Genomic DNA, 26,791 nt, shown 5'->3' with positions numbered 1-26,791 from the left:
AACTTCCTCCATTTTCCTAAACTTCTTCCATGTTGCTGAACTTCCTCCGTGTTCCTGAACTTCCTCCAAGTTCCTGAACCTCCTGCATAGTCCTGAAATTCCTCCATGTTCCTGAACTTCCTCCATGTTCCTGAATTACCTGCATGGTCCTGAACTTCTTCCTTGTTCCCGAACTTCCTCCATGTTCCTGAACTTCTTGCTTGCTCCTGAACTTCCTGCATAGTGCTGAACTTCCTCCTTGTTCCCGAACTTCCTCCATGTTCCTGAACTCCTCGCTTGTTCCTGAACTTCCTCCATGTTCCTGAACTTTCTCCTTGTTCCTGAACTTCCTCCAAGCTCCTGAACTTCTTCCTTGTTCCTGAACTTCCTCCAAGCTCCTGAGCTTCTTGCATGTTCCTGAACTTCCTCCAAGTTTTTGAATTTCCTCTAAGTTCCTTAACTTCTGAATTTCCATGTTCCTGAACTTCCTCCAAGTTCCTGAACTTCCTCCTTGTCCCTGAACTTCCTCCAAGCTTCTGAACCTCTTCCATGTTCCTGAACTTCCTCCGTGTTCCTGAACTTCCTCCATGTTTCCTAAACTTCTTCCATGTTCCTGAACTTCCTCCAAGCTCCTGAACTTCCTCCAAGTTCCTGAACTTCCTCCATGTTCCTGAACTTCCTCCGTGTTCCTGAACTTCCTCCATGTTTCCTAAACTTCCTCCATGTTCCTGAACTTCCTCCAAGCTCCTGAACTTCCTCCAAGCTCCTGAACTTCCTCCAAGTTCCTGAACTTCCTCCAAGTTCCTGAACTTCCTCCATGTTCCTGAACTTCCTCCGTATTCCCTAAACTTCCTCCATGTTCCTGAACTTCCTCCAAGCTCCTGAACTTCCTCCAAGTTCCTGAACTTCCTCCGTGTTCCTGAACTTCTTCCGTGTTCCTGAACTTCCTCCGTGTTCCTGAACTTCCTCCATGTTCCTGAACTTCCTCCGTGTTCCTGAACTTCCTCCATGTTTCCTAAACTTCCTCCATGTTCCTGAACTTCCTCCAAGCTCCTGAACTTCCTCCAAGCTCCTGAACTTCCTCCGTGTTCCTGAACTTCCTCCGTGTTCCTGAACTTCCTCCATGTTCCTGAACTTCCTCCATGTTCCTGAACTTCCTCCAGGTTCCTGAACGTCCTCTAAGTTCCTGAACGTCCTCCGTGTTCCTGAAAATCTTGCATGTTCCTGAACGTCCTCCGTGTTCCTGAAAATCTTGCATGTTCCTGATCTTTCTCCATGTTTCTGAACTTGTTGCATGTTCCTGAACGTCCTCCAAATTCCTGATCTTCCTGCATGGTCCCGAACTTCCTCCATGTTCGCGAACTTCTAGCATGTTCCTGAACGTCCTCCATGTTCCTGAACTTCTTCCAAGTTCCCTGAACTTCCTCCAAGTTCCTGTGCTTCCTCCAAATTCCTGAACTTCCTCCATGTTGCTGAACTTCCTCCGTGTTCTTGAACGTCCTCCAAGTTCCTGAACTTCCTCCAAGTTCCTGAACTTCCTCCAAGTTCCTGAACTTCCTCCAAGTTCCTGAACTTTCTCCATGTTTCTGAACTTCCTCCATGTTCCTGAACTTCCTCCATTTTCCTAAACTTCTTCCATGTTGCTGAACTTCCTCCGTGTTCCTGAACTTCCTCCAAGTTCCTGAACCTCCTGCATAGTCCTGAAATTCCTCCATGTTCCTGAACTTCCTCCATGTTCCTGAATTACCTGCATGGTCCTGAACTTCTTCCTTGTTCCCGAACGTCCTCCATGTTCCTGAACTTCTTGCTTGCTCCTGAACTTCCTGCATAGTGCTGAACTTCCTCCTTGTTCCCGAACTTCCTCCATGTTCCTGAACTTCTCGCTTGTTCCTGAACTTCCTCCATGTTCCTGAACTTTCTCCTTGTTCCTGAACTTCCTCCAAGCTCCTGAACTTCTTCCTTGTTCCTGAACTTCCTCCAAGCTCCTGAGCTTCTTGCATGTTCCTGAACTTCCTCCAAGTTTTTGAATTTCCACTAAGTTCCTTAACTTCTGAATTTCCATGTTCCTGAACTTCCTCCAAGTTCCTGAACTTCCTCCTTGTCCCTGAACTTCCTCCAAGCTTCTGAACCTCTTCCATGTTCCTGAACTTCCTCCGTGTTCCTGAACTTCCTCCATGTTTCCTAAACTTCTTCCATGTTCCTGAACTTCCTCCAAGCTCCTGAACTTCCTCCAAGTTCCTGAACTTCCTCCATGTTCCTGAACTTCCTCCGTGTTCCTGAACTTCCTCCATGTTTCCTAAACTTCCTCCATGTTCCTGAACTTCCTCCAAGCTCCTGAACTTCCTCCAAGCTCCTGAACTTCCTCCAAGTTCCTGAACTTCCTCCAAGTTCCTGAACTTCCTCCATGTTCCTGAACTTCCTCCGTGTTCCCTAAACTTCCTCCATGTTCCTGAACTTCCTCCAAGCTCCTGAACTTCCTCCAAGTTCCTGAACTTCCTCCGTGTTCCTGAACTTCTTCCGTGTTCCTGAACTTCCTCCGTGTTCCTGAACTTCCTCCGTGTTCCTGAACTTCCTCCGTGTTCCTGAACTTCCTCCGTGTTCCTGAACTTCTTCCGTGTTCCTGAACTTCCTCCGTGTTCCTGAACTTCCTCCGTGTTCCTGAACTTCCTCCGTGTTCCTGAACTTCCTCCGTGTTCCTGAACTTCCTCCATGTTCCGGAACTTCCTCCATGTTCCTGAACTTCCTCCAGGTTCCTGAACATCCTCTAAGTTCCTGAACGTCCTCCGTGTTCCTGAAAATCTTGCATGTTCCTGAACGTCCTCCGTGTTCCTGAAAATCTTGCATGTTCCTGATCTTTCTCCATGTTTCTGAACTTGTTGCATGTTCCTGAACGTCCTCCAAATTCCTGATCTTCCTGCATGGTCCCGAACTTCCTCCATGTTCGCGAACTTCTAGCATGTTCCTGAACGTCCTCCATGTTCCTGAATTTCTTCCAAGTTCCCTGAACTTCCTCCAAGTTCCTGTGCTTCCTCCAAATTCCTGAACTTCCTCCATGTTGCTGAACTTCCTCCGTGTTCTTGAACGTCCTCCAAGTTCCTGAACTTCCTCCAAGTTCCTGAACTTCCTCCAAGTTCCTGAACTTCCTCCAAGTTCCTGAACTTTCTCCATGTTTCTGAACTTCCTCCATGTTCCTGAACTTCCTCCATTTTCCTAAACTTCTTCCATGTTGCTGAACTTCCTCCGTGTTCCTGAACTTCCTCCAAGTTCCTGAACCTCCTGCATAGTCCTGAAATTCCTCCATGTTCCTGAACTTCCTCCAAGTTCCTGAACTTTCTCCATGTTTCTGAACTTCCTCCATGTTCCTGAACTTCCTCCATTTTCCTAAACTTCTTCCATGTTGCTGAACTTCCTCCGTGTTCCTGAACTTCCTCCAAGTTCCTGAACCTCCTGCATAGTCCTGAAATTCCTCCATGTTTCTGAACTTCCTCCATGTTCCTGAATTACCTGCATGGTCCTGAACTTCTTCCTTGTTCCCGAACTTCCTCCATGTTCCTGAACTTCTTGCTTGCTCCTGAACTTCCTGCATAGTGCTGAACTTCCTCCTTGTTCCCGAACTTCCTCCATGTTCCTGAACTCCTCGCTTGTTCCTGAACTTCCTCCATGTTCCTGAACTTTCTCCTTGTTCCTGAACTTCCTCCAAGCTCCTGAACTTCTTCCTTGTTCCTGAACTTCCTCCAAGCTCCTGAGCTTCTTGCATGTTCCTGAACTTCCTCCAAGTTTTTGAATTTCCTCTAAGTTCCTTAACTTCTGAATTTCCATGTTCCTGAACTTCCTCCGTGTTCCTGAACTTCCTCCGTGTTCCTGAACTTCCTCCGTGTTCCTGAACTTCCTCCGTGTTCCTGAACTTCCTCCATGTTCCGGAACTTCCTCCATGTTCCTGAACTTCCTCCAGGTTCCTGAACATCCTCTAAGTTCCTGAACGTCCTCCGTGTTCCTGAAAATCTTGCATGTTCCTGAACGTCCTCCGTGTTCCTGAAAATCTTGCATGTTCCTGATCTTTCTCCATGTTTCTGAACTTGTTGCATGTTCCTGAACGTCCTCCAAATTCCTGATCTTCCTGCATGGTCCCGAACTTCCTCCATGTTCGCGAACTTCTAGCATGTTCCTGAACGTCCTCCATGTTCCTGAATTTCTTCCAAGTTCCCTGAACTTCCTCCAAGTTCCTGTGCTTCCTCCAAATTCCTGAACTTCCTCCATGTTGCTGAACTTCCTCCGTGTTCTTGAACGTCCTCCAAGTTCCTGAACTTCCTCCAAGTTCCTGAACTTCCTCCAAGTTCCTGAACTTCCTCCAAGTTCCTGAACTTTCTCCATGTTTCTGAACTTCCTCCATGTTCCTGAACTTCCTCCATTTTCCTAAACTTCTTCCATGTTGCTGAACTTCCTCCGTGTTCCTGAACTTCCTCCAAGTTCCTGAACCTCCTGCATAGTCCTGAAATTCCTCCATGTTCCTGAACTTCCTCCAAGTTCCTGAACTTTCTCCATGTTTCTGAACTTCCTCCATGTTCCTGAACTTCCTCCATTTTCCTAAACTTCTTCCATGTTGCTGAACTTCCTCCGTGTTCCTGAACTTCCTCCAAGTTCCTGAACCTCCTGCATAGTCCTGAAATTCCTCCATGTTCCTGAACTTCCTCCATGTTCCTGAATTACCTGCATGGTCCTGAACTTCTTCCTTGTTCCCGAACTTCCTCCATGTTCCTGAACTTCTTGCTTGCTCCTGAACTTCCTGCATAGTGCTGAACTTCCTCCTTGTTCCCGAACTTCCTCCATGTTCCTGAACTCCTCGCTTGTTCCTGAACTTCCTCCATGTTCCTGAACTTTCTCCTTGTTCCTGAACTTCCTCCAAGCTCCTGAACTTCTTCCTTGTTCCTGAACTTCCTCCAAGCTCCTGAGCTTCTTGCATGTTCCTGAACTTCCTCCAAGTTTTTGAATTTCCTCTAAGTTCCTTAACTTCTGAATTTCCATGTTCCTGAACTTCCTCCAAGTTCCTGAACTTCCTCCTTGTCCCTGAACTTCCTCCAAGCTTCTGAACCTCTTCCATGTTCCTGAACTTCCTCCGTGTTCCTGAACTTCCTCCATGTTTCCTAAACTTCTTCCATGTTCCTGAACTTCCTCCAAGCTCCTGAACTTCCTCCAAGTTCCTGAACTTCCTCCATGTTCCTGAACTTCCTCCGTGTTCCTGAACTTCCTCCATGTTTCCTAAACTTCCTCCATGTTCCTGAACTTCCTCCAAGCTCCTGAACTTCCTCCAAGCTCCTGAACTTCCTCCAAGTTCCTGAACTTCCTCCAAGTTCCTGAACTTCCTCCATGTTCCTGAACTTCCTCCGTATTCCCTAAACTTCCTCCATGTTCCTGAACTTCCTCCAAGCTCCTGAACTTCCTCCAAGTTCCTGAACTTCCTCCGTGTTCCTGAACTTCTTCCGTGTTCCTGAACTTCCTCCGTGTTCCTGAACTTCCTCCATGTTCCTGAACTTCCTCCGTGTTCCTGAACTTCCTCCATGTTTCCTAAACTTCCTCCATGTTCCTGAACTTCCTCCAAGCTCCTGAACTTCCTCCAAGCTCCTGAACTTCCTCCGTGTTCCTGAACTTCCTCCGTGTTCCTGAACTTCCTCCATGTTCCTGAACTTCCTCCATGTTCCTGAACTTCCTCCAGGTTCCTGAACGTCCTCTAAGTTCCTGAACGTCCTCCGTGTTCCTGAAAATCTTGCATGTTCCTGAACGTCCTCCGTGTTCCTGAAAATCTTGCATGTTCCTGATCTTTCTCCATGTTTCTGAACTTGTTGCATGTTCCTGAACGTCCTCCAAATTCCTGATCTTCCTGCATGGTCCCGAACTTCCTCCATGTTCGCGAACTTCTAGCATGTTCCTGAACGTCCTCCATGTTCCTGAACTTCTTCCAAGTTCCCTGAACTTCCTCCAAGTTCCTGTGCTTCCTCCAAATTCCTGAACTTCCTCCATGTTGCTGAACTTCCTCCGTGTTCCTGAACGTCCTCCAAGTTCCTGAACTTCCTGCATATTCCTGAACTTCGTCCGTGTTCCCGAACATCCTCCATGTTACTGAACTTCTTGCTTGTTCCCGAACTTCCTCCATGTTCCTGAACTTCTTGCTTGTTCCTGACCTTCCTCCATGTTCCTGAACTTCCTCTTTGTTCCTGAACTTCCTCCAAGCTCCTGAACTTCTTGCTTGTTCCTGAACTTCCTCCAAGCTCCTGAACTTCTTGCATGTTCCTGAACTTCCTCCAAGTTCTTGAATTTCCACTAAGTTCCTTAACTTCTGAATTTCCATGTTCCTGAACTTCCTCCAAGTTCGTGAACTTCCTCCTTGTCCCTGAACTTCCTCCAAGCTTCTGAACTCCTTCCATGTTCCTGAACCTCCTGCATAGTCCTGAACTTCCTCTGTGTTCCTGAACTTCCTCCTCATTTCTGAACTTCCCCCAAGTTCCTGAACTTCCTCCTTGTTTGTCAACCTCCTCCAAGCTTCTGAACTTCTTGCATGTTCCTGAATTTCCTCCAAGTTCACGAACTTCCTCCGTGTTCCTGAACTTCTTCCATGTTCTTGAACTTTCTCCATGTTCCTGAACTTGTTGCATGTTCCTGAATTTCCTCCAAGTTCCTGAACTTGTTGCATGTTCCTGAACTTCCTCCGTGTTCCTGAACTTCCTCCATGTTCCTGAACTTCCTCCATGTTCCTGAACGTCCTCCAGGTTCCTGAACGTCCTCCAAGTTCCTGAACGTCCTCCGTGTTCCTGAAAATCTTGCATGTTCCTGAACGTCCTCCGTGTTCCTGAAAATCTTGCATGTTCCTGAACGTCCTCCGTGTTCCTGAAAATCTTGCATGTTCCTGATCTTTCTCCATGTTTCTGAACTTGTTGCATGTTCCTGAACGTCCTCCAAATTCCTGATCTTCCTGCATGGTCCCGAACTTCCTCCATGTTCGCGAACTTCTAGCATGTTCCTGAACGTCCTCCATGTTCCTGAACTTCTTCAAAGTTCCCTGAACTTCCTCCAAGTTCCTGTGCTTCCTCCAAGTTCCTGAACTTCCTCCATGTTGCTGAACTTCCTCCGTGTTCCTGAACGTCCTCCAAGTTCCTGAACTTCCTGCATATTCCTGAACTTCGTCCGTGTTCCCCAACATCCTCCATGTTACTGAATTACCTGCATGGTCCTGAACTTCCTCCTTGTTCCCGAACTTCCTCCATGTTCCTGAACTTCTTGCTTGTTCCTGAACTTCCTCCAAGCTCCAGAACTTCTTGCATGTTCCTGAACTTCCTCCAAGTTCTTGAATTTCCACTAAGTTCCTTACCTTCTGAATTTCCATGTTCCTGAACTTCCTCTTTGTTCCTGAACTTCCTCCTTGTCCCTGAACTTCCTCCGTGTTCCTGAACTTCTTCCGTGTTCCTGAACTTCCTCCGTGTTCCTGAACTTCCTCCATGTTCCTGAACTTCCTCCGTGTTCCTGAACTTCCTCCATGTTTCCTAAACTTCCTCCATGTTCCTGAACTTCCTCCAAGCTCCTGAACTTCCTCCAAGCTCCTGAACTTCCTCCGTGTTCCTGAACTTCCTCCGTGTTCCTGAACTTCCTCCGTGTTCCTGAACTTCCTCCATGTTCCGGAACTTCCTCCATGTTCCTGAACTTCCTCCAAGTTCCTGAACTTCCTGCATATTCCTGAACTTCGTCCGTGTTCCCCAACATCCTCCATGTTACTGAATTACCTGCATGGTCCTGAACTTCCTCCTTGTTCCCGAACTTCCTCCATGTTCCTGAACTTCTTGCTTGTTCCTGAACTTCCTCCAAGCTCCAGAACTTCTTGCATGTTCCTGAACTTCCTCCAAGTTCTTGAATTTCCACTAAGTTCCTTACCTTCTGAATTTCCATGTTCCTGAACTTCCTCTTTGTTCCTGAACTTCCTCCTTGTCCCTGAACTTCCTCCAAGCTTCTGAACTTCCTCCATGTTCCTGAATTTCATCCAAGTTCCTGAACTTCATGGTCCCGAACTCCATCCTTGTTCCCGAACTTCCTCCATGTTCGTCAACCTCCTCCAAGCTTCTGAACTTCTTGCATGTTCCTGAATTTCCTCCAAGTTCCTGAACTTCTTGCATGTTCTTGAACTTTCTCCATGTTCCTGAACTTGTTGCATGTTCCTGAATTTCCTCCAAGTTCCTGAACTTCTTGCATGGTCCTGAACTCCCTCCGTTTTCCCGAACTTTCTCCATGTCCCTGAACTTTCTCCAAATTCCTCAACGTCCTCTAAGTTCCTTAACTTGCTCCATGTTGTTGAGCTTCCTCCAAGTTCCTCAATTTCCTCCAAGTTCCTGAACTTCCTCTGTGTTCCCGAACTTCCTCCTTGTTCCTGAACTTCCACTACGTTCCTTAACTTCCTCCATGTTCCTGAACTTCCTCCATGCTCTTGATCTTCCACTATGTTCCTGAACTTCTTGCATATTCCTGAACTTCCTCTGTATTACCGAACTTCCTCCATGTTCATGAACTTCCTCCTTGCTCTTGAACGTCCTCCATGTTCCTGAACTTCCTCCAAGCTCCTGAACTTCTTGCATGTTCCTTGACATCGTCTGTGTTCCTGACGTTCTTGCATGGTACTCAACTTTCTCCATGTTCCCTAACTTACTCCATGTTTTTGAACTTCAACTATGTTCCCTAAACTTCCTCCACGTTCCTGAACTTCATCCAAGCTCCTGAACTACTTGCTTGTTCCTGGACTTTCTCCATGTTCCTTAACGTTGTCCAAGTTCGTGAATTTCTTGCATCTTCCTGAACATCCTCCATGTTCCTGAACTTCCTTCAAGTTCCTGAATTTCTTGCATCTTCCTGAACATCCTCCATGTTCCTGAACTTCCTTCAAGTTCCTGAACTTCTTGCATGTTCCTGGACGTTGCCCAAGTTCCTGACGTTCTTGCATGGTCCTGGACTTTCTCCTTGTTCCCTAACTTACGCCATGTTTTAGACCTTCCACTATGTTCCTAAACATCCTCCAAGTTCTTGAACTTCCTGAACTTGTTCCTGGACTTTCCCCATGTTCCTTAACGTCGACCAAGTTCCTGAATGTCTTACATGTTCCTGATCTTCCTCCATGTTCCTAATTATCCTCCAAGTTCTTGAACATCCTCTATGTTCCTGAACTTCCTCCATATTCCTGAATTTCTCTCAACTTCCTGAGCTTCTTGCACATTCTGAACTTCCTCCAAGTTCCTTAACATTTTGTATGTTCCGTAACTTCCTACATGGTCCTGAACTTCCTCTGTGTTCCTGAACTTCCTTCGTGTTTCTGAACTTCCTCCATGTTCCTGAACGTCCTCCGTGTTCCCCAACTTCTTGCATGTTCCATAACTTCGTCCATTTTCCTGATCTCCATTCAACTTCCTGAACCTCTGCATGTTCCTGAACTTTCTTTGCGTTCCTGAACTTCTTGCATGTTCCTGAATCTCTCCGTGTTCCTGAACTCACTGCATGCTTCCTATCTTCCTGCATGGTCCTGAACTTCCTCGGTGTCCCTGAACTTCCTCCATGTCCCTGAACTTCCTCCATGCTCCTGAAATTCCATCAATTTCCTGAATTTATTGCACCTTCTGAACTTCCTCCATGTTCCTCAACTTCCTCTTTGTTCCTGAACTTTCTCTTTGTTCCTGAACTTCCTCCGTGTTCCTCAACTTCCTCCGTGTTCCTCAACTTCCTCCATGTTCCTCAACTTCCTCCAAGTTCCTGAACGTGCTCCAAGGTCCTGAACATCCTCCTTGTTCCTGAACCTCCTGCATGTTCCTGAAATTCCATCAATTTCCTGAATTTCTTGCACCTTCTGAACTTCCTCCATGTTCCTCAACTTCCTCCAAGTTCCTGAACTTCCTCTTTGTTCCTGAACTTCCTCCGTGTTCCTGAACTTCCTCTGTGTTCCTCAACTTCCTCCATGTTCCTCAACTTCCTCCAAGTTCCTGAACGTGCTCCAAGGTCCTGAACATCCTCTGTGTTCCTGAACGTCCTCCAAGTTCCTGAACTTCCTCCTTGTTCCTGAACCTCCTGCATGTTCCTGAACTTTCTCCGTGTTCCTGAACTTCCTCTGTGTTCCTGAACATCCTCTGTTTTCCTGAGTTTCATCCGCATTCCCTGAACTTCTTCCGTGTTCCTGAACTTCATCCAATTGCCCCAACTTCCTGCATAGTCCTGAATTTCATCTCTGTTCCCTAATTTTCTCCATGTTCCTAAACGTCCTCCGTGTTCCTGAACTTCCTTCGTGTTCCTGAACTTCCTCTGTGTTCCTGAACTTCTTGCACGTTCCAGAACCCCTCCTCCATGCTCATGAATCTCGTCCGCGTTCCTGAACTTCCTCCTTATTCCTGAACTTCCTGCATGTTCCTGAACTTTCTCTGCCCTTCTGAACTTCCTCCGTCTTCCTGAACTTCTTCCGTGTTCCTGAACTTCATCCATTTGCCCCAACTTCCTTCATAGTCCTGATTTTAATCTGTGTAATTTCCTCCATGTTCCTGAACCCCTCCATGTTCCTGAACTTTCTTCGTGTTCCTGAACTTCTTGCATGTTCCAGAACTTCCTCCTTGCTCATGAATCTCGTCCGCGTTCCTGAACTTCATCTGTGTTTGTGAACTTCACCCAATTCACCCAAAAACTTCTTGCATGGTCCTGAATTTCATCTGTGTTCCTGATCTTCCTCCATGTTACTAATCATCCTCCGTGTTTCTGAACTTACTCCATGTTCCTGAACTTCCTCCAAGTTCCTGAACGTGCTCCAAGGTCCTGAACATCCTCCTTGTTCCTGAACCTCCTGCATGTTCCTGAAATTCCATCAATTTCCTGAATTTCTTGCACCTTCTGAACTTCCTCCATGTTCCTCAACTTCCTCCAAGTTCCTGAACTTCCTCTTTGTTCCTGAACTTCCTCCGTGTTCCTGAACTTCCTCTGTGTTCCTCAACTTCCTCCATGTTCCTCAACTTCCTCCAAGTTCCTGAACGTGCTCCAAGGTCCTGAACATCCTCTGTGTTCCTGAACGTCCTCCAAGTTCCTGAACTTCCTCCTTGTTCCTGAACCTCCTGCAGGTTCCTGAACTTTCTCCGTGTTCCTGAACTTCCTCTGTGTTCCTGAACATCCTCTGTTTTCCTGAGTTTCATCCGCATTCCCTGAACTTCTTCCGTGTTCCTGAACTTCATCCAATTGCCCCAACTTCCTGCATAGTCCTGAATTTCATCTCTGTTCCCTAATTTTCTCCATGTTCCTAAACGTCCTCCGTGTTCCTGAACTTCCTTCGTGTTCCTGAACTTCCTCTGTGTTCCTGAACTTCTTGCACGTTCCAGAACCCCTCCTCCATGCTCATGAATCTCGTCCGCGTTCCTGAACTTCCTCCTTATTCCTGAACTTCCTGCATGTTCCTGAACTTTCTCTGCCCTTCTGAACTTCCTCCGTGTTCCTGAACTTCTTCCGTGTTCCTGAACTTCATCCATTTGCCCCAACTTCCTTCATAGTCCTGAATTTAATCTGTGTAATTTCCTCCATGTTCCTGAACCCCTCCATGTTCCTGAACTTTCTTCGTGTTCCTGAACTTCTTGCATGTTCCAGAACTTCCTCCTTGCTCATGAATCTCGTCCGCGTTCCTGAACTTCATCTGTGTTTGTGAACTTCACCCAATTCACCCAAGAACTTCTTGCATGGTCCTGAATTTCATCTGTGTTCCTGATCTTCCTCCATGTTACTAATCATCCTCTGTGTTTCTGAACTTACTCCATGTTCCTGAACTTCCCTTTATTTCCTGAGCTTCTTGCACGTTCTGAACCCCCCCATGTTCCTGAACTTACTTTGTGTTGCTGAAGTTCTTGCATGTTCCAGAACTTCCGCCATGTTCAAGAACGTCCCCCAGGTTGCTGAACTTCCTCTGTGTTCCTGAATGTCCTCCAAGTTCGTGAACGTCCTCCAAGTTCCTCAACTTCATGCATGTTCCAGAACTTCCTCCATTTTCATGAACGTCCTCCAAGTTCCTGAACTTTCTCTATGTTCCTAAACGTCCTCCAAGACATCCACTGCCAATCCAGGAAGCAGGAACACACAGAGACACACGTCAAGCAATGGAAATCTGCAACAAAAAACCACAACAAAACACGAAGTCCTCCGTATTCCTAAACTTCCCACATGTTCCTGAACGTCCTCCAAGTTCTTCAACTTCCTCCATGTTCATGAACTTCTTGCATGTTCTTCATCTCCTTCCAAGTTCCCGAACTTCCTGCATGGTCCTGAATATCCTCCACATTCCTGAACTTCTTGGATGTTCCTGAACTTTCTCCATGTTCCCTAACTTTCTGCATGGTCCTTAACTTCCTTCATGGTCCTGAACTTCCTTTGTGTTCTTGAACGTCCTCCAAGTTCCTGAACTTCATCTAATTGCCCCAACTTGCTGCATTGTCCTGAATTTCATCTGTGTTCCCGAACTTCCTCTATGTTCCTGAAGTTCCCTCAATTTCCTGAGCTTCTTGCACCTTCTGAACTTCCTCCAAGTTCCTGAACTTTTTGCATGTTCCAATCCTGACCTTCCTCCTCGTTCCTGAACTTCCTCTGTGTTCCTGAAACTCATCCAAGTGCCCAAACTTCCTGCATTGTACTGAACTTCCTCCAAGTTCCTGAACTTCCTCCATGTTCCCTAACTTCCTACATGGTCATGAACTTCCTACATGTTCCTGAACTTCCTTATTGTTCCTGAACTTCTTTAATGGTTCTGGACTTCATCCAATTGCCCCAACTTCCTGCATGATCCTGAATTTCATCTGTGTTCCTGAACTTCTTCCATGTTTCTAAACATCCTCCTTGTTTCTGAACTTCTTGCTTGTTCCCTAACTTCCTGCATGGTCTTGAACTTCCTCCGCGTTCCTGAACTTCTTTGAAGTTAGTGAACGTCCTCCAAGTTCCTGAACTTCCTCTGTGTTCCTGAACTTCCTACATTTACCTGAACTTCCTACATTTACCTGAACTTCCACCGCTTTTCCTAAATGTCCTCCAAGTTCCTGAACATCCTCCGTGTTCTTGAACTCCTTGCATGCTCCGTAACTTCCTGCATGGTTCTGAACTTCCTCTGTGTTCCTGATCTTCAACCAAGTGCCCTAACCTCCTGCATTGTCCTGAACTTCCTCCAAGTTCCTGAACCCTATGCATGTTCCCTTACTTCCTACATGGTCCCGAACTTCCTTTGTGTTCCCGATCTTTCTCCGCGTTCCTGAACTTCCTGCATGTTCCTGAACTTCCTCCAAGTTCCTGAATTTCCTCTGTGTACCTGAACTTCCTGCATGTTCCTAAACTTCTTCTGTGTTCCTGAACGTCTTCTGTGTTCCTGAACTTCATCCAATTGTCCCAACTTCCTGTATGGTCCTGAATTTCCTCTGTGTTCCTGAACTTCTTCCTTGTTCCTAAACGTCCTCCGTGTTTCTGAACTTCCTTCGTGTTCCTGAACTTCCTCTGTGTTCCATAACTTCCTCCATGTTCCTGAACGTCCTCCAAGTTCGTGAACTTCCTCCTTGTTCCTGCACTTTCTCCAAGTTCCTGAACATCTTGCATGTTCCCTAACTTCCTTCATGTTCCTGAACGTCCTCCATGTTCCACACCTTCCTGCTTGTTCCAAGTCTCCAAGCTCCTGAACTTCTTGCATGTTCCTGAACTTCCTCCAAGCTCCTGAACTCTCTCCATGTTCCTAAACATCGTCCAAATTCCTGAACTTCTTTCATGTTCCTGAACTTCCTTCGTGTTCCTGAACCTTCTTGCATGCTCCCTAACTTCCTGCATGGTCATGAACTTCCTCCATGTTCCTGAACTTCTTGTATGTTCCTGAACTTTCTCCAAGTGTCCTGAACTTCCTGTATGTTCCTGAAAGTCTGCCATGCTCCTGAACTTCCTCCAAATTCCTGAACTTTTTGCATGTTCCTGATCTCCATCCAAGTTCCCGAACTTCCTGCATAGTCCTGAATATCCTCCATGTTCCTGAACTTCTTGCATGTTCCTGTAGTTAATAACTACAGGCCAATCTCTAAATTGTGTGTTTTATCCAAGGTTCTTGAAAAGTTGGTCAGTTAACAACTTAAAGAATTTTTAAATGCTAATGGTCTTCTTTCAAATCATCAGTCAGGTTTTCGCAAACAGCACAGTACAATAACTGCTGCTATTAAAGTGGTAAATGACATCATAGAGGCACTAGATGGCCGAAAATATTGTGCAGCTCTCTTTATCGACTTATCAAAGGCATTTGATACTGTCGATCATGTTATCCTGGCAGACAGACTCCACAAGATTGGCTTATCTGACCAGGCTGTAAACTGGTTCTCAAATTATTTATCAGGTAGAACACAGTGTGTGCAGGCCGCTGGATCTTCTTCTTCCTTTCTTCCTGTTCTAAAGGGCGTACCTCAAGGCTCTATACTAGGGTCGTTGCTGTTCACAATTTATGTTAATAATCTTTGTGAAAATCTGGCTGATGCTGTGTCTCATTTCTATGCGGACGATACAGTTATTTATTGTTCATCTTCGTCAGCATTACAATCCCTTGACTTCTTGCAAACTGCCTTTGATGCTGTTCAATCCCGTCTGACTCGGCTTAAACTTGTATTAAACGCAGATAAATCGAAGACCATGCTTTTTTCAAATGGCAAGCAGCTTCCATCTCACCTTCCAAGGTTGTTAACTGTTCAGGGGATTGAAATTGAATTGGTTAGTTCTTATAAATATTTAGGCATTCTGATTGATGACAAATTGTCTTTTAAATCTCATATTGATAATCTTGTTTCTAAATTGAAACTAAAATTAGGTTTCTTTTTTAGGAACAAATCATGTTTTTCATTGCGGGTCCGGAAACATTTGATCAAAACAACTTTTTTACCCTTGTTGGACTATGGCGATCTGCTTTTTATGAACGCTCCTGAGCAGTATTTAAAGAAATTAGATACCGTGTATCATTGTGCTTTGCGCTTTATCACCGGCTGCAGCTATCAGGTATATCACTGTTTTTTGTATGCTGCTGCCAATTGTCCTTCTTTGCCTGTCCGTAGACTCTCCCACTGGCTGACTTTTATTTACAAATCCATTTTGGGACGTCTCCCTACATATTTGTGCGTGCACATGTGTAGAAACATCAGCCATTATGGCCTGCGCTCACAGAACTTTATTCAGATGCAGGTCCCGAGAGCCAAAACTGAACTGGGTAAAAAGGCGTTCAGGTTTTCTGCCCCCTCAACTTGGAATGATGCGCAGAAGGACTTGAAATTGGTTGAGCTTGTATCCTTGGGTAAATTTAAATCCAATTTTAAAGACAGAGAAATAAGCTCTCTCGATTCTTGCAACTGCCCCGTTGTGTAAATTTTACTATTGTTTTTATTGTTTCCCCGGAATGTGTGACTGACTGTGTTTGTATGTATTGTTTTATTCTTTTTATGCTGCCATTTTGGCCAGGTCACTCTTGAAAAAGAGGTTTTAATCTCAATGACTCTTTCACCTGGTTAAATAAAGGATATATATATATATATAACTTTCTCCATGTTCTCTAACTTCCTGCATGGTCCTGAACTTCCTCTGTTTTCCTGAACTTCCTGCATGTTTCTGAACTTCCTGCATGTTCTTGAACTTCCTGCATGTTTCTGAACTTCCTGCATGTTCTTGAACTTCCTGCATGTTTATGAACTTCCTGCATGTTCTTTAACTTCCTGCATGTTTCTGAACTTCCTGCATGTTCCAGAACTTCCTCCGTGTTCCTTAACTCCCAAGTTCCTGAACTTCTTGCATGTTGCTGAACTTCCTCCATGTTTCTGAAAGTCCTTGATGTCCCTGAACTTCCTCCGTGTTCCTGAACTTCTTGCATGTTCCTAAACTTCCTGCATGTTCCTGAAAGTCCGCCATGCTCCTGAACTTCTTGCATGTTGCTGATCTTCGTCTTTCCCCATTAACGTCCTCCCCTTCTTCTCCATCTTCTCGACAGAGGCCAGTGTTCAAGCTAGTTTTTATTAAGTGGCAAAGAGAAACTGACGTGAGTTGGTCACATGTTTAGACAGCTGATAACATCTGGCCATGATTAAAAGTAATAATAATAATAACTAGAAAATTTCAGGAAATTTTGATATGGGCATGCCCTACCGCCCATTCGACCCCTCTTGCTGCTTTGGTTTGGGGCTGTAGTGGTTGTGTTCGGGGTGGTTCTATGTCAGTTTGAGGTGTTTACGGTTGTATTGCATTCATTCCTGTGTTCCCAATAGTTAATAATGGGGTGTGCTTTTTGGCGTCTAGCGCCCCCCACGGTGACACTTTTGACTGAAAAAAGTAATGCCCATCGAGGCAACATGGAGACGCATCTAACGATGTATGCCATACATGGGTGCACGTTGCGGTTCAGGCTACGTTAATGGATAGGTTTTTTTTTCACCGTGGTAAAAAACCCCATCCGAATGAATGGGTCCATTTGGCATGGATTTTGACATAAAATTTCCTTGAATCACAGCTTCATGAAATTTGAATATGTTGAAGTCCACAGCGTGCCGAGTCGGGGAACATTTGTAGGATGTCTCTACGATAATCTGTTGCCTAGCAACAAGCGTCCAAAGTCAAACGGGAAAAAAAAAAGAAAGGTCAATATCGCAAAAACTGTAATAATTGGCATAATGAGGTTGTACGATCCGTAAGTGCCAATCGGGCCGAATGATTGAAAGTTTGAACGATGTCTCTACGATAAAGTTCGGCCGAGCTATAAGCGTCCGAATTTTCGGCTTTTTTTTTGCTTTTTGGCAACTAGCGTTGCCACGGTAACCCCTATTACTGAGAAAAGTAATGCCCATCGAGGCACGATGGAGACGCATCCAACGATGTATGGCATGCATGGGTGCACGTTGCGGTTCGGGCCGTATTAACGGACGAAAAAAAGTGCGGAATAATAAGAAAAGGGAAACCTTTTCTGTATACCATTATATCGCCTTCATTTTCATGTTTTTCCTCATTTTTTCGGGCGTGTTTTATTTTTTGGGGATTTTTTTTTTCCACATCAGAACGGGGTCATGCTGTACACCCGTTGGTGTGACGTGGGACTTTTGCAACTTTAGCTTGTTAGCAAAATGCTAGCAACATTGCCCTTTGGGCCATTCTGGACGATTGCAATATGGTCATGCCATTACTTGGCATGCCCATAATAATGCATTTAACTTGTAACGCACTTTCCATTCAATGAATCTCAAAGTGCTACACTTAGACCATTATTCATTCATACACATTCTCACTGGTGGTAAAAGTGTTCTGACACCCTTGTGGCATAAGGAATATGTCGACTAAGGAAGCTGTGATGCTTCACAGCGTCATTGCGTCTTTACAGCAGCACTGTGTACGTGCGCTTGTGGTAACGTGTGTACCGGTGTACTGGTGGACGTTGGTAAAAAAACTCATAGATTCAGAATCAGAATTGCTTTTTATTGCCAGGTATGTAAGCACACACGTGGAATTTGCCTTCGGTTCACTGGGCTCTTTTAAGTAAAAAAAATAGAATGGAAATATAAACATTAGCAAGAACAATAATACAATAAAAATAAAATAAAAGAACAAAAACTACATAAAAATAAACAGTAGGTAAAAGGAATATATAAATATATTTATATACACATAAATATCTGTGTTCGAGAGTTTTTGTTTAAGTCTGGTTTTTAGCCATTTAACACATTTATTCAGAACACAGATCAGACTTCACATCTAATTACGTTCAACGTTCCGGTGTTATTGACATGAACTCTCTGATGTTCTGGATCACCGTTTACATGATCATTCAGTTTGATCATTGACGCTCTGATTGTGTTTTATCTGATCAGGAGGAACTGCTGAGACTGCGGATGGAGAGGGACACGGCACAGAACGACAAACACCGAATGCAGGCCGAGATTCAGATGCTACAGGCCCATCACAGGTAAGACAACTGATGATGGATCAGTAAACCAATCACAATTCACAGAACCAATCACAGGTCAGAGAACCGATCCGATCTGGACCCCGCATACACTCTTGGCTTCCTTCTCAACCCCTCCTCTACCTAAATAAATCCTTTTAAGTCTTCATCCCACAGTCTTGTCTTTGCTTTTGGGTCCAGCCATCACCTAAGCCTTAACAGGTTGAGAGATACTGGCTAGAGCGGCTCACCTCTACGCACGGGCTCTGGAACCAGCTCCTTGAAAGGGGCTGGACCCTCCACTACTCTGGAGTTGCCCAGGGTGAGCGACAGCGAGCTGGTGTGGACTTGCTTATAGCCCCCCAGCTCAGCCACAATGTGTTGGAGTTCACCCCGGTGGACGAGACCGTAGTGTCCTTGCACCTTCGGGTCGAGGGTAGTTCTCTTGCTGCGTTTTTTTTTTTTTTTTCTAGTATGAAAAAGTTTATTTAATGCTGACAAGCAAAAAGTAGTATTTATTTTGTATACAAAGTTTTCAGTAGTTTAACTGATGTAATCTTTTTTTTTTTCACAATTTGTTTATTGATTTTTCAGTTTAATGAACATACATACATAAACATAACACTCAAAAAGAGTATCCCTCCCCCCACCCCCTCTGGCACCTACCCTATTCAAGCACAAGAAAAACAAAATATGACGAATTACTTAGCAAAAATAAAATAAATAAACAGTAATAAGCGCATCATGCAAAATATAATGTTGACAGTCCCCTTTCAGTCTAAAGAGATCTTACATTCTGTGCTGTTCACATAAGACACAAAGGAGTTCCAAGTCACATCAAATGAATCAGGTCTATTAGAGAGGGTCAGTCTGATTTTCTCCAGTTTAAGAAAGTAAAGCACCTCCTTAATCCAGATCGTATGGCTGGGTGGGGCTGTGGATTTCCATCTCAGCAGGATTAGCCTCCTGGCCAGCAGGGTTGTAAATGCAGTTAAGTCTTTATTAGCAGGAGAAAGAACAAATTGCGAAGGCCACACACCAAACAGGGCGGTTAGAGCATTAGGGGCGACATCTTTTCCAATTACCATGGATAATGTGACAAAAATATCAGACCAAAATCTTGTCAATGAGGGGCAGCTCCAAAATATGTGTATGTAGCTTGAGGTGGCCTGCTGACATCGCTCACACAGAGGAGACACTGTCTCAAACATTTTTGCGAGCCGCGCTTTGGTATAGTGAGCCCGATGTATGATCCGGCATTGCATAAAACTATGTGTAGCACAAATTGAAGACTTATGTACTCTTCTCAAAACTTCCACCCACTCCTCATCGAGGATTGTCGCACCTAAATCTGTTTCCCAGACTGTTTTAAGAGTAGTGGAGGAGCTCAGATGAAGGTCATAAATATTTGAATACATTACCGAGATTGAATTCAATTCAATTCAATTTTATTTATATAGCGTCTAATACAACAGAGTTGTCTCTAGACGCTTTACAGAGACCCATACCCAGAACATGACCCCTGAGCAGTTATTACATAAACAATGGCAGGTAAAAACTCCCCTGGTGGGAGAAAAACCTTAAGCCAAACAGTGGCAAGGAAAAACTCCCCTTTAGGAGGGAAGAAACCTTGAGCAGGACCAGGCTCATCAGGGGGGACCCTCCTGCCGAGGGCCAGACTGGTGGGTCAGGGACGGCAACAGCACAGCAGGCAGGTGGAAGCAGCAACGGGATGACCGGGGGTGGGGACCGCAGGCCAGCACGCAGCTCCCGAAGCTCCGGCCCAATCAGCAAGTCCCAGGTTGGGGTGCAGGGTCAGGAAAAGACTTGTGCTCCGTAATGCAAGCTACAGCCACCCACGACCACCTGCAGGACAAAAGAGAGAAAAGGGAGGAGAAGGGGGGGCCAGCAACGGGATGACCAGGGGTGGGGACCGCAGGCCAGCACGCAGCTCCCGAAGCTCCGGCCCAATCAGCAAGTCCCAGGTTGGGGTGCAGGGTCGGGGAAAGACTTGTGCTCCGTAATGCAAGCTACAAGCCACCCACGACCACCTGCAGGTTCCGGTGTCCGGCAAAGGATGCTGCAACATGGACAAAAGAGAAAAAAGGGAGGAGAAGGGGGGGCCAGCACAAAAAACTACAGGAGCGACTCTGACACACTAAAGTTTACACTACCTAGAGATTTACCAACACCAGCTAGAGGTTTACTAAACACTAACTATAGGCTTTACTAAACAGAAATGTTTTAAGTTTAGTTTTAAAGGTGGAGGTGGTGTCAGCCTCCTTAACCCAGATTGGAAGTTGGTTCCATAGTAGTGGTGCCTGATAGCAGAACGCCCGCCCTCCAAATCTACATTTAGATACTCTAGGAACTACGAGTAAACCTGCACTCTGAGAACGGAGAGCTCTGACAGGAACATAAGGCACTATCAGGTCTTGCAAATAATGGGGAGCTAAGCCGTTTTGGGCTTTATACGCAAGTAATAAAATTTTAAATTGTATTCTGAATTTTACGGGTAACCAATGGAGCGACGCTAACACTGGAGAGACGTGGTCTCTCCTGCTGATTCCTGTCAGCACTCGTGCTGCTGCATTCTGGATCAGCTGGAGCCTATTCAGCAAATTACTTGGACATCCTGCTAACAACACATTACAGTAATCTAGTCTAGAAGATACAAACGCATGAACTAGTTTTTCTGCATCACTCTGCGAGAGGATTTTCCTAATCTTTGCAATATTACGGAGATGGAAAAAGGCTATTTTACAAACCTGATTGACATATGGTTTAAACGACAAATCCTGATCGAAAATAACACCAAGGTTTCTCACAGTTGCACTGGAAGCCATCGCAACACCATCTAATCCCTTCCTAAGATGCTCTGGACCAAGAATGATAACCTCTGTTTTATCTGAATTTAGAAGCAAGAAATTTCTGGACATCCAGTCCTTGATGTCCCTAAGACATGCCTGAAGTTTAACTAACGGTTCTGTTTCATCCGGCTTCATAGACAAGTAGAGCTGCGTATCATCAGCATAACAATGAAAGTGTATGCCGTGATTCTGGATTATACTTCCCAATGGCTGCATGTATAAACTGAACAAGATTGGCCCTAGCACTGAACCCTGCGGAACACCATAACAGACCCTTGACTGTTCTGAAGAAACCTCATGTACATGAACAAACTGGAACCTGTCAGATAGATATGATTTAAACCAACATAGAGCTGTCCCTTTAATTCCAACAACATGCTCTAACCTGTGCAGTAAAATGCCATGATCTATAGTGTCAAAAGCAGCACTGAGGTCCAGTAGAACCAGTATGGAAACTAATCCCTTATCTGAGGCCATAAGGAGGTCATTCGTGACTCGACCCAGTGCTGTCTCTGTGCTATGATGCATTCTGAACCCTGACTGAAAGACTTCAAACAGATCATTTCTATACAAATAGTCACATAACTGGCTTGAAACGGCCTTTTCCAGAATTTTAGATACAAATGGAAGGTTGGAAATTGGTCTATAATTAGCTAAGGTGTCTGGGTCAAGAGAAGGTTTTTTAAGTAAAGGTTTAATTACTGCGACTTTGAAAACCTGTGGTACATATCCTAAACTTAGGGATAGGTTAATTTGGTCCAGTATTGTCGTACCAATAAGAGAAAAAATATGTCGGGATGGGGTCTAACATACATGTGGTTGACTTAGCTCTATTAACGAGTGAAGTCAGCTCAGGGAGGTCTATAGGATCAAAATAGTCTAGAGACAAGTCAGAGCCTAGGGAAGTCGCTAAAGCTGAAGAAACACCTACAACCGGCTGGTTGATTTCTTCTCTAATTCTCGTGATTTTACTGTTAAAGAAGCTCATAAAGTCTTCACTACTGAGAGCTGCAGGAATGCACGGCTCAACAGAGTTGTGACTCTTTGTCAGCCTGGCTACAGTGCTGAACAGAAAACGTGGGTTACTTTTATTATCCTCTATCAACGTTGAATAATAAGCTGTTCTGGCTTTGCGAATGACTTTTTTATATACTATTAGAATATCTTTCCATTCACGATAAGAGTCTACAGACCTACAAGAGTACCACTTCCTTTCCATCTTACGCACGTTTTGTTTCAACATGCGGATATCTGAATTATACCAGGGAGTTAAGCTCCTGTGGCTAGAAACCCTCCTTTTCAAAGGAGCAACTTCATCTAAAGCTGAATGCAACAAATCAGCAGTGTTACTAGCAAGGAAATCAACATCTGCAGAGGTAGAACCCAGGTCACTGGCCTCGACTACATCACTATTTCGCACTGTCGTAAGATAAGCAATGGCCTCCCTAAATTTAACAATAACTTCATCAGACAAACATCTGCTAAAATAATACCTCCTATTTTGCACTTCAACATCAACAAAATTAAATTCAAACGTTATTAAGTAATGGTCGGATAAAAGGGAGTTTACAGGTGACACCAACAGACCATCAGTTTCAACACCGTAGGTGAGAACGAGATCGAGAGTATGATTAAAACAGCACGTCGGTTTATTCACTTTTTGTGAGATACCCATTGATTCTAGAAGAGAATCGAAGGCTAATTTAAGATTATCGCTTTCAACATCCATATGAATATTAAAATCACCCACTATGATGAATTTATCTGTGCTGATCAATAATCCAGAAAGGAAATCTGAAAATTCAGACAAAAACTCTAGATACGCACCAGCAGGGGGCCGGTACACTACCACTAACACAACTGGCTTTTCTGATTTCCAGCTCGGAAATTTCAGACCAAGCATGAGGCTTTCAAATGTATTATAATTGCACTTAGGTTCAATTTTTGTTTGGAGACCGGAGTTATAAATTGCTGCGACTCCTCCGCCTCGGCCCGTGCTTCTAGGAATGTGATGATTAAAGTAGCCGGGCGGAGTTGATTCATTCAAACTAACATACTCTTCCTCCTGTAACCATGTTTCTGTTAAGCAGAAAATATCACTCCTGCTCTCTGTAATTATATCATTTACTAACAGAGACTTAGAGCTTAATGATCGTATATTTAGTAATCCGCATCTAATTTTTCGGTCTGTAGTTGGTACCAAATGTACATTGGTTTTAATTTTTACAAGGTTATTTTGGTTAACGCCTCCAAAACGCCGCACCTGGTGAACTTTTGGAGGGCGGGGAACTGCAACCACTTCTATTTTGCTAGGCACCTGGCCAGTCGCCAATATCATGTAATCCTACAGTTTTAGAGTCGCTAATTACATAATGCAATCTTACAGTTTGATTGGCAGGCGTTGGTCCTCGAGAAGCAGCAGAGAAGTGTGTTAAACTACAGCTCTGCATCCTGGCCTGGACCCTGCATTGTCAGGGGGAGTGTCTAATAACATTGGCCAGATTTCTAGACATAAGAGCTGCACCATCCCGGGTGGGATGAATGCCGTCCCTTCTAATCAGACCGGGCTTTCCCCAGAATGTCTCCCAGTTGTCAATAAAGTCCACATCGTTTTCTGAACACCACTGAGACAACCAGCGGCGGAGCGAGAGCATGCGACTAAACATGTCATCGCTGGTCAGATTGGGGAGGGGGCCAGAAAAACCTACGGAGTCCGACATGGTTTTGGCGTAGTTACACACCGAAACAATATTCATTCTGGTTACTTCCGACTGGCGAAGACGGGAGTCATTAGCTCCGACATTGATGATAACTTTACCATATTTACGATTACCCTTTGCCAGTAGCTTCAAATTTGCTTCTATGTCGCCCGTTCTGGCCCCCGGGATACACCTAACTATGGTCTCTGGAGTCGGCCTCACATGTCTCACAATAGAGTCTCCAATTACCAGGGTCGGTTTCTCAACAGATGTGTCGCTGAGTGGGGAAAAACGGTTAGACACATGAAGCGGGTGGTGGTGTTCCGTGAGCCCTTTAAGACTACCCTTCCTCCGAACCGTCACCCAGCTGCCCTGCCTGGCCGGCTGCCGGGGAGCTGCAGGGGAGCGGCTACGCTCAGCTGCTACGGGCCGGTCCGCAGAGGATTCTATCGGACTATGGTCTAGTTGGCCGAACCGGACCTCTAACTGACTGAGCCTCGCCTCCAGCCCTGCAAATAAGCTACACTTTAAGCACTTACCGTCTTCACTAAAGGAGGCAGAGGAATAACTAAACATTTCACACACTGAGCAGGAAAGAGGTGAAGCGGTGGGAGCCGGAGAGGCCATGCTAAGATGCTAACGGAGGCTAACGGACAGAAAATGTATCGGTGATTGGTGACAGTGAAAGTTACGGAAGAGAAAATGAGCGAGTGTTGAAATAAAGACAGTAATGTACCAGATATAGTGCTATTTTACCAGAAAACAGTCTAAGTTTTAGATAAAAAGTCGGGGGAGATCTGAGCCTGCACGCAGCAGCAGCACAGACCGCAAACACCAGGAAGTGACGCGATGCGTGACGCAATACGTTACCCAATCAGCAGCCAGAATCCGGTAACTCCCAGAATGGCAGACCTTGCCCCCCTCAATGAGGTTAGAGGTCTCAGGAACATCTCAAAATTTGAAGGATTGGGTAGAGCTGGGAATTCTGGGAATGCAGAACGGGCCCAATGCTGCGCTTGCAGGTATCTAAAAAATTGTCCCTTAGGGAGTGAGAATTTATCAACTAGTTGTTGAAACAATGCAAAAATTGAGTCAACATACACACACATGTTTCTTACGGTTTTTATGCCCAGCCTAGCCCATAAAGCAAAGGAATTGTCCAGTAAAGATGGAGGGAATGCGTGATTCACTGACAACGGAGCCCCGACAGAGAATCTCTGCAGGCCAAAATGGCATCTAAATTGAGCCCAGGTCTTAAGACATGAGGCCACAATTACATTTCTGGCAAAACCAGAGGTAGAGGAGTGAGGGGGTGAGTATAACAAGGCCTTCAAGGATACCGGATGAGCTGAATTCGCCTCCATGACTAACCACGATAGGGGGACCTCAATGTTTTCGTACTGAATCAGTAGTTCAAATTCCTAACAGTGGTCGCCCAGTGATAAAAATATAAAAAGTTAGGTAATGCCATTCCACCTGCGACTTTGGGTCTTTGTAATACTTGACGGCTCAACCTAGGAGTCTTCTTGTTCCAAACAAAATCCAAGATAAGGCTGTCTAATTTACAAAAAAAAGAGAGAGGAAGAAAAATTGGGATGCACTGAAATAAGTAAAGAAAACGTGGAAAAATATTCATTTTAACTGTATTGATCCTAGAGAGATTTAGGAGGGACCACCGTTCAAAGTCATCTTTAATTCGTGTAAGCAGAGAGAGAAAATTTTTCTTTTTAGCCTGTGTGTCAGCTATATACACTCCAAGATAAATGAAACCAGAGTTCGAGACCTTAAATGGAAACTGTCTAAGTGGATACTCTCTTGCCTGCTTATTAACAGCGAATAATTTGCTTTTGTTAAGGTTCAGTTTATATCCCGAAACCTTACTGAAAGCGTCTAGAACCGAGAGGGCCGCAGGAATGGAACGCGCTATATCAGACAGAAGCAGCAAAAGATCATCCGCGTACAAGGCTACCTTCAGCTCCACATCATGTCTAATTATACCCCGAATATCGGGGTTAGACTGTAAGGCGATCAACAGAGGTTCCATCACAAGGGCAAATAAAAGAGGACTTAATGGGCAACCCTGTCTTGTAGAGCGACCTAAATGAAAGTATTCGGAATTTGTGTTATTTGTTCTAACAGAGGCGAGTGGTGAGTAATCTAACCCATAAAACAAATTTTTCCCCAAAACCAAATTTTCCCAGAATAAAAAACAAATATTTCCACTCCACTCTGTCAAACGCCTTCTCCGCATCCAACGCGACCAAGGCTTCAGGCAGAGCAGACGGAGAAGGACTATAAGCCACATTAAAAACCCCCCTAAGGTTAAAAAAGGAATGTCGGTTACGAATAAACCGTGTTTGATCCAACAATACAATAGAGGGGAGAACGGTTTCTAAGCGCCTGGCCAGTACTTTAGACAGAAATTTGAAGTCAACGTTCAGCAGACTAATGGGCCGGTATGAACCACATTGTAAGGGGTTCTTACCCTTCTTTAAGAGCAGCGAAATACGGGTCTGGTTCAAGGTGTGGGGGAGTATGCCCAAAGTAAAAGACTCAGTGAACATGTCTAGCAGGTGCGGGGCCAGTTGCTTCCAAAATATTTTATAAAAATCGGCCGGAAAGCCGTCTGGGCCAGGGCTTTTACCGCTTTGGAGCGATTTAATTGCTTCTGCAAGTTCACCTGCTGTAATAGGACGCTCCAATTCCCCCGCCACGTTCTGGTCCAGAGTAGGAGTGTCAATTTTATCGAAGAATGTGAGCAGATCTGGAGGAGCATGAGAAAAATCAGATGAATATAACATTTTATAAAAATCAAAAAAGGTCCTATTGATTTCTACAGGGTCTGATGTCACTCCCGCACCAGTTTCCATTCGAGGGATTAACTGAGATGCTGAAATTTGTTGCAGCCGATGAGCCAAAAGCTTACTAGTTCTATCTCCCTGTTCATAAAATTGTGACCTTGAACGAAGTAGTAACTCAGCTGTAAACTGTGACATAATGAGATCATACTCCGCTTGCAAGGCCATGCGGTCCTTATAGGTGTCTGGTTGTTTAGAGGTAGCATACAAAGAGTCCAAAATTGCAATGCGCTGAGATATCTTGGCTAATTTCTCTTTCACAGATTTTTTTTGATAAGTTTTATAGGAGATAATCTCCCCTGTAATAAACGCTTTCATTGTCTCCCATAGCACAGCTGTTACCTCTGGAGTTTTGTTAATTTGGAAAAAGAAATCAATCCGCTTGCTGAGAAAATTAACAAAATTACTATCCAATAGTAAGTGTGTATC

General features: G+C 44.8%; 1 protein-coding gene across 5 annotated transcripts in view; it reads left to right on the top strand.

Annotated features, from left to right (window-relative positions):
• Positions 1-26,791, top strand: part of mipol1 (mirror-image polydactyly 1) — a 178,450-nt gene that overhangs the window by 111,526 nt on the left and 40,133 nt on the right. For all 5 annotated transcript variants that reach the window (XM_061743488.1, XM_061743487.1, XM_061743485.1 and 2 more), the window contains one exon: positions 17,862-17,956. In XM_061743488.1, the coding sequence (XP_061599472.1) occupies positions 17,862-17,956 (95 nt within the window). The remainder of the gene's footprint in view (positions 1-17,861; positions 17,957-26,791) is intronic.

Source organism: Cololabis saira, chromosome 16 (genome assembly GCF_033807715.1).
Source record: "Cololabis saira isolate AMF1-May2022 chromosome 16, fColSai1.1, whole genome shotgun sequence".
In the NCBI taxonomy this organism is placed as follows: domain Eukaryota; kingdom Metazoa; phylum Chordata; class Actinopteri; order Beloniformes; family Belonidae; genus Cololabis; species Cololabis saira.
Note: the sequence above shows the minus strand (reverse complement) of the source record. Positions and strands in the feature narration are given on the sequence as shown.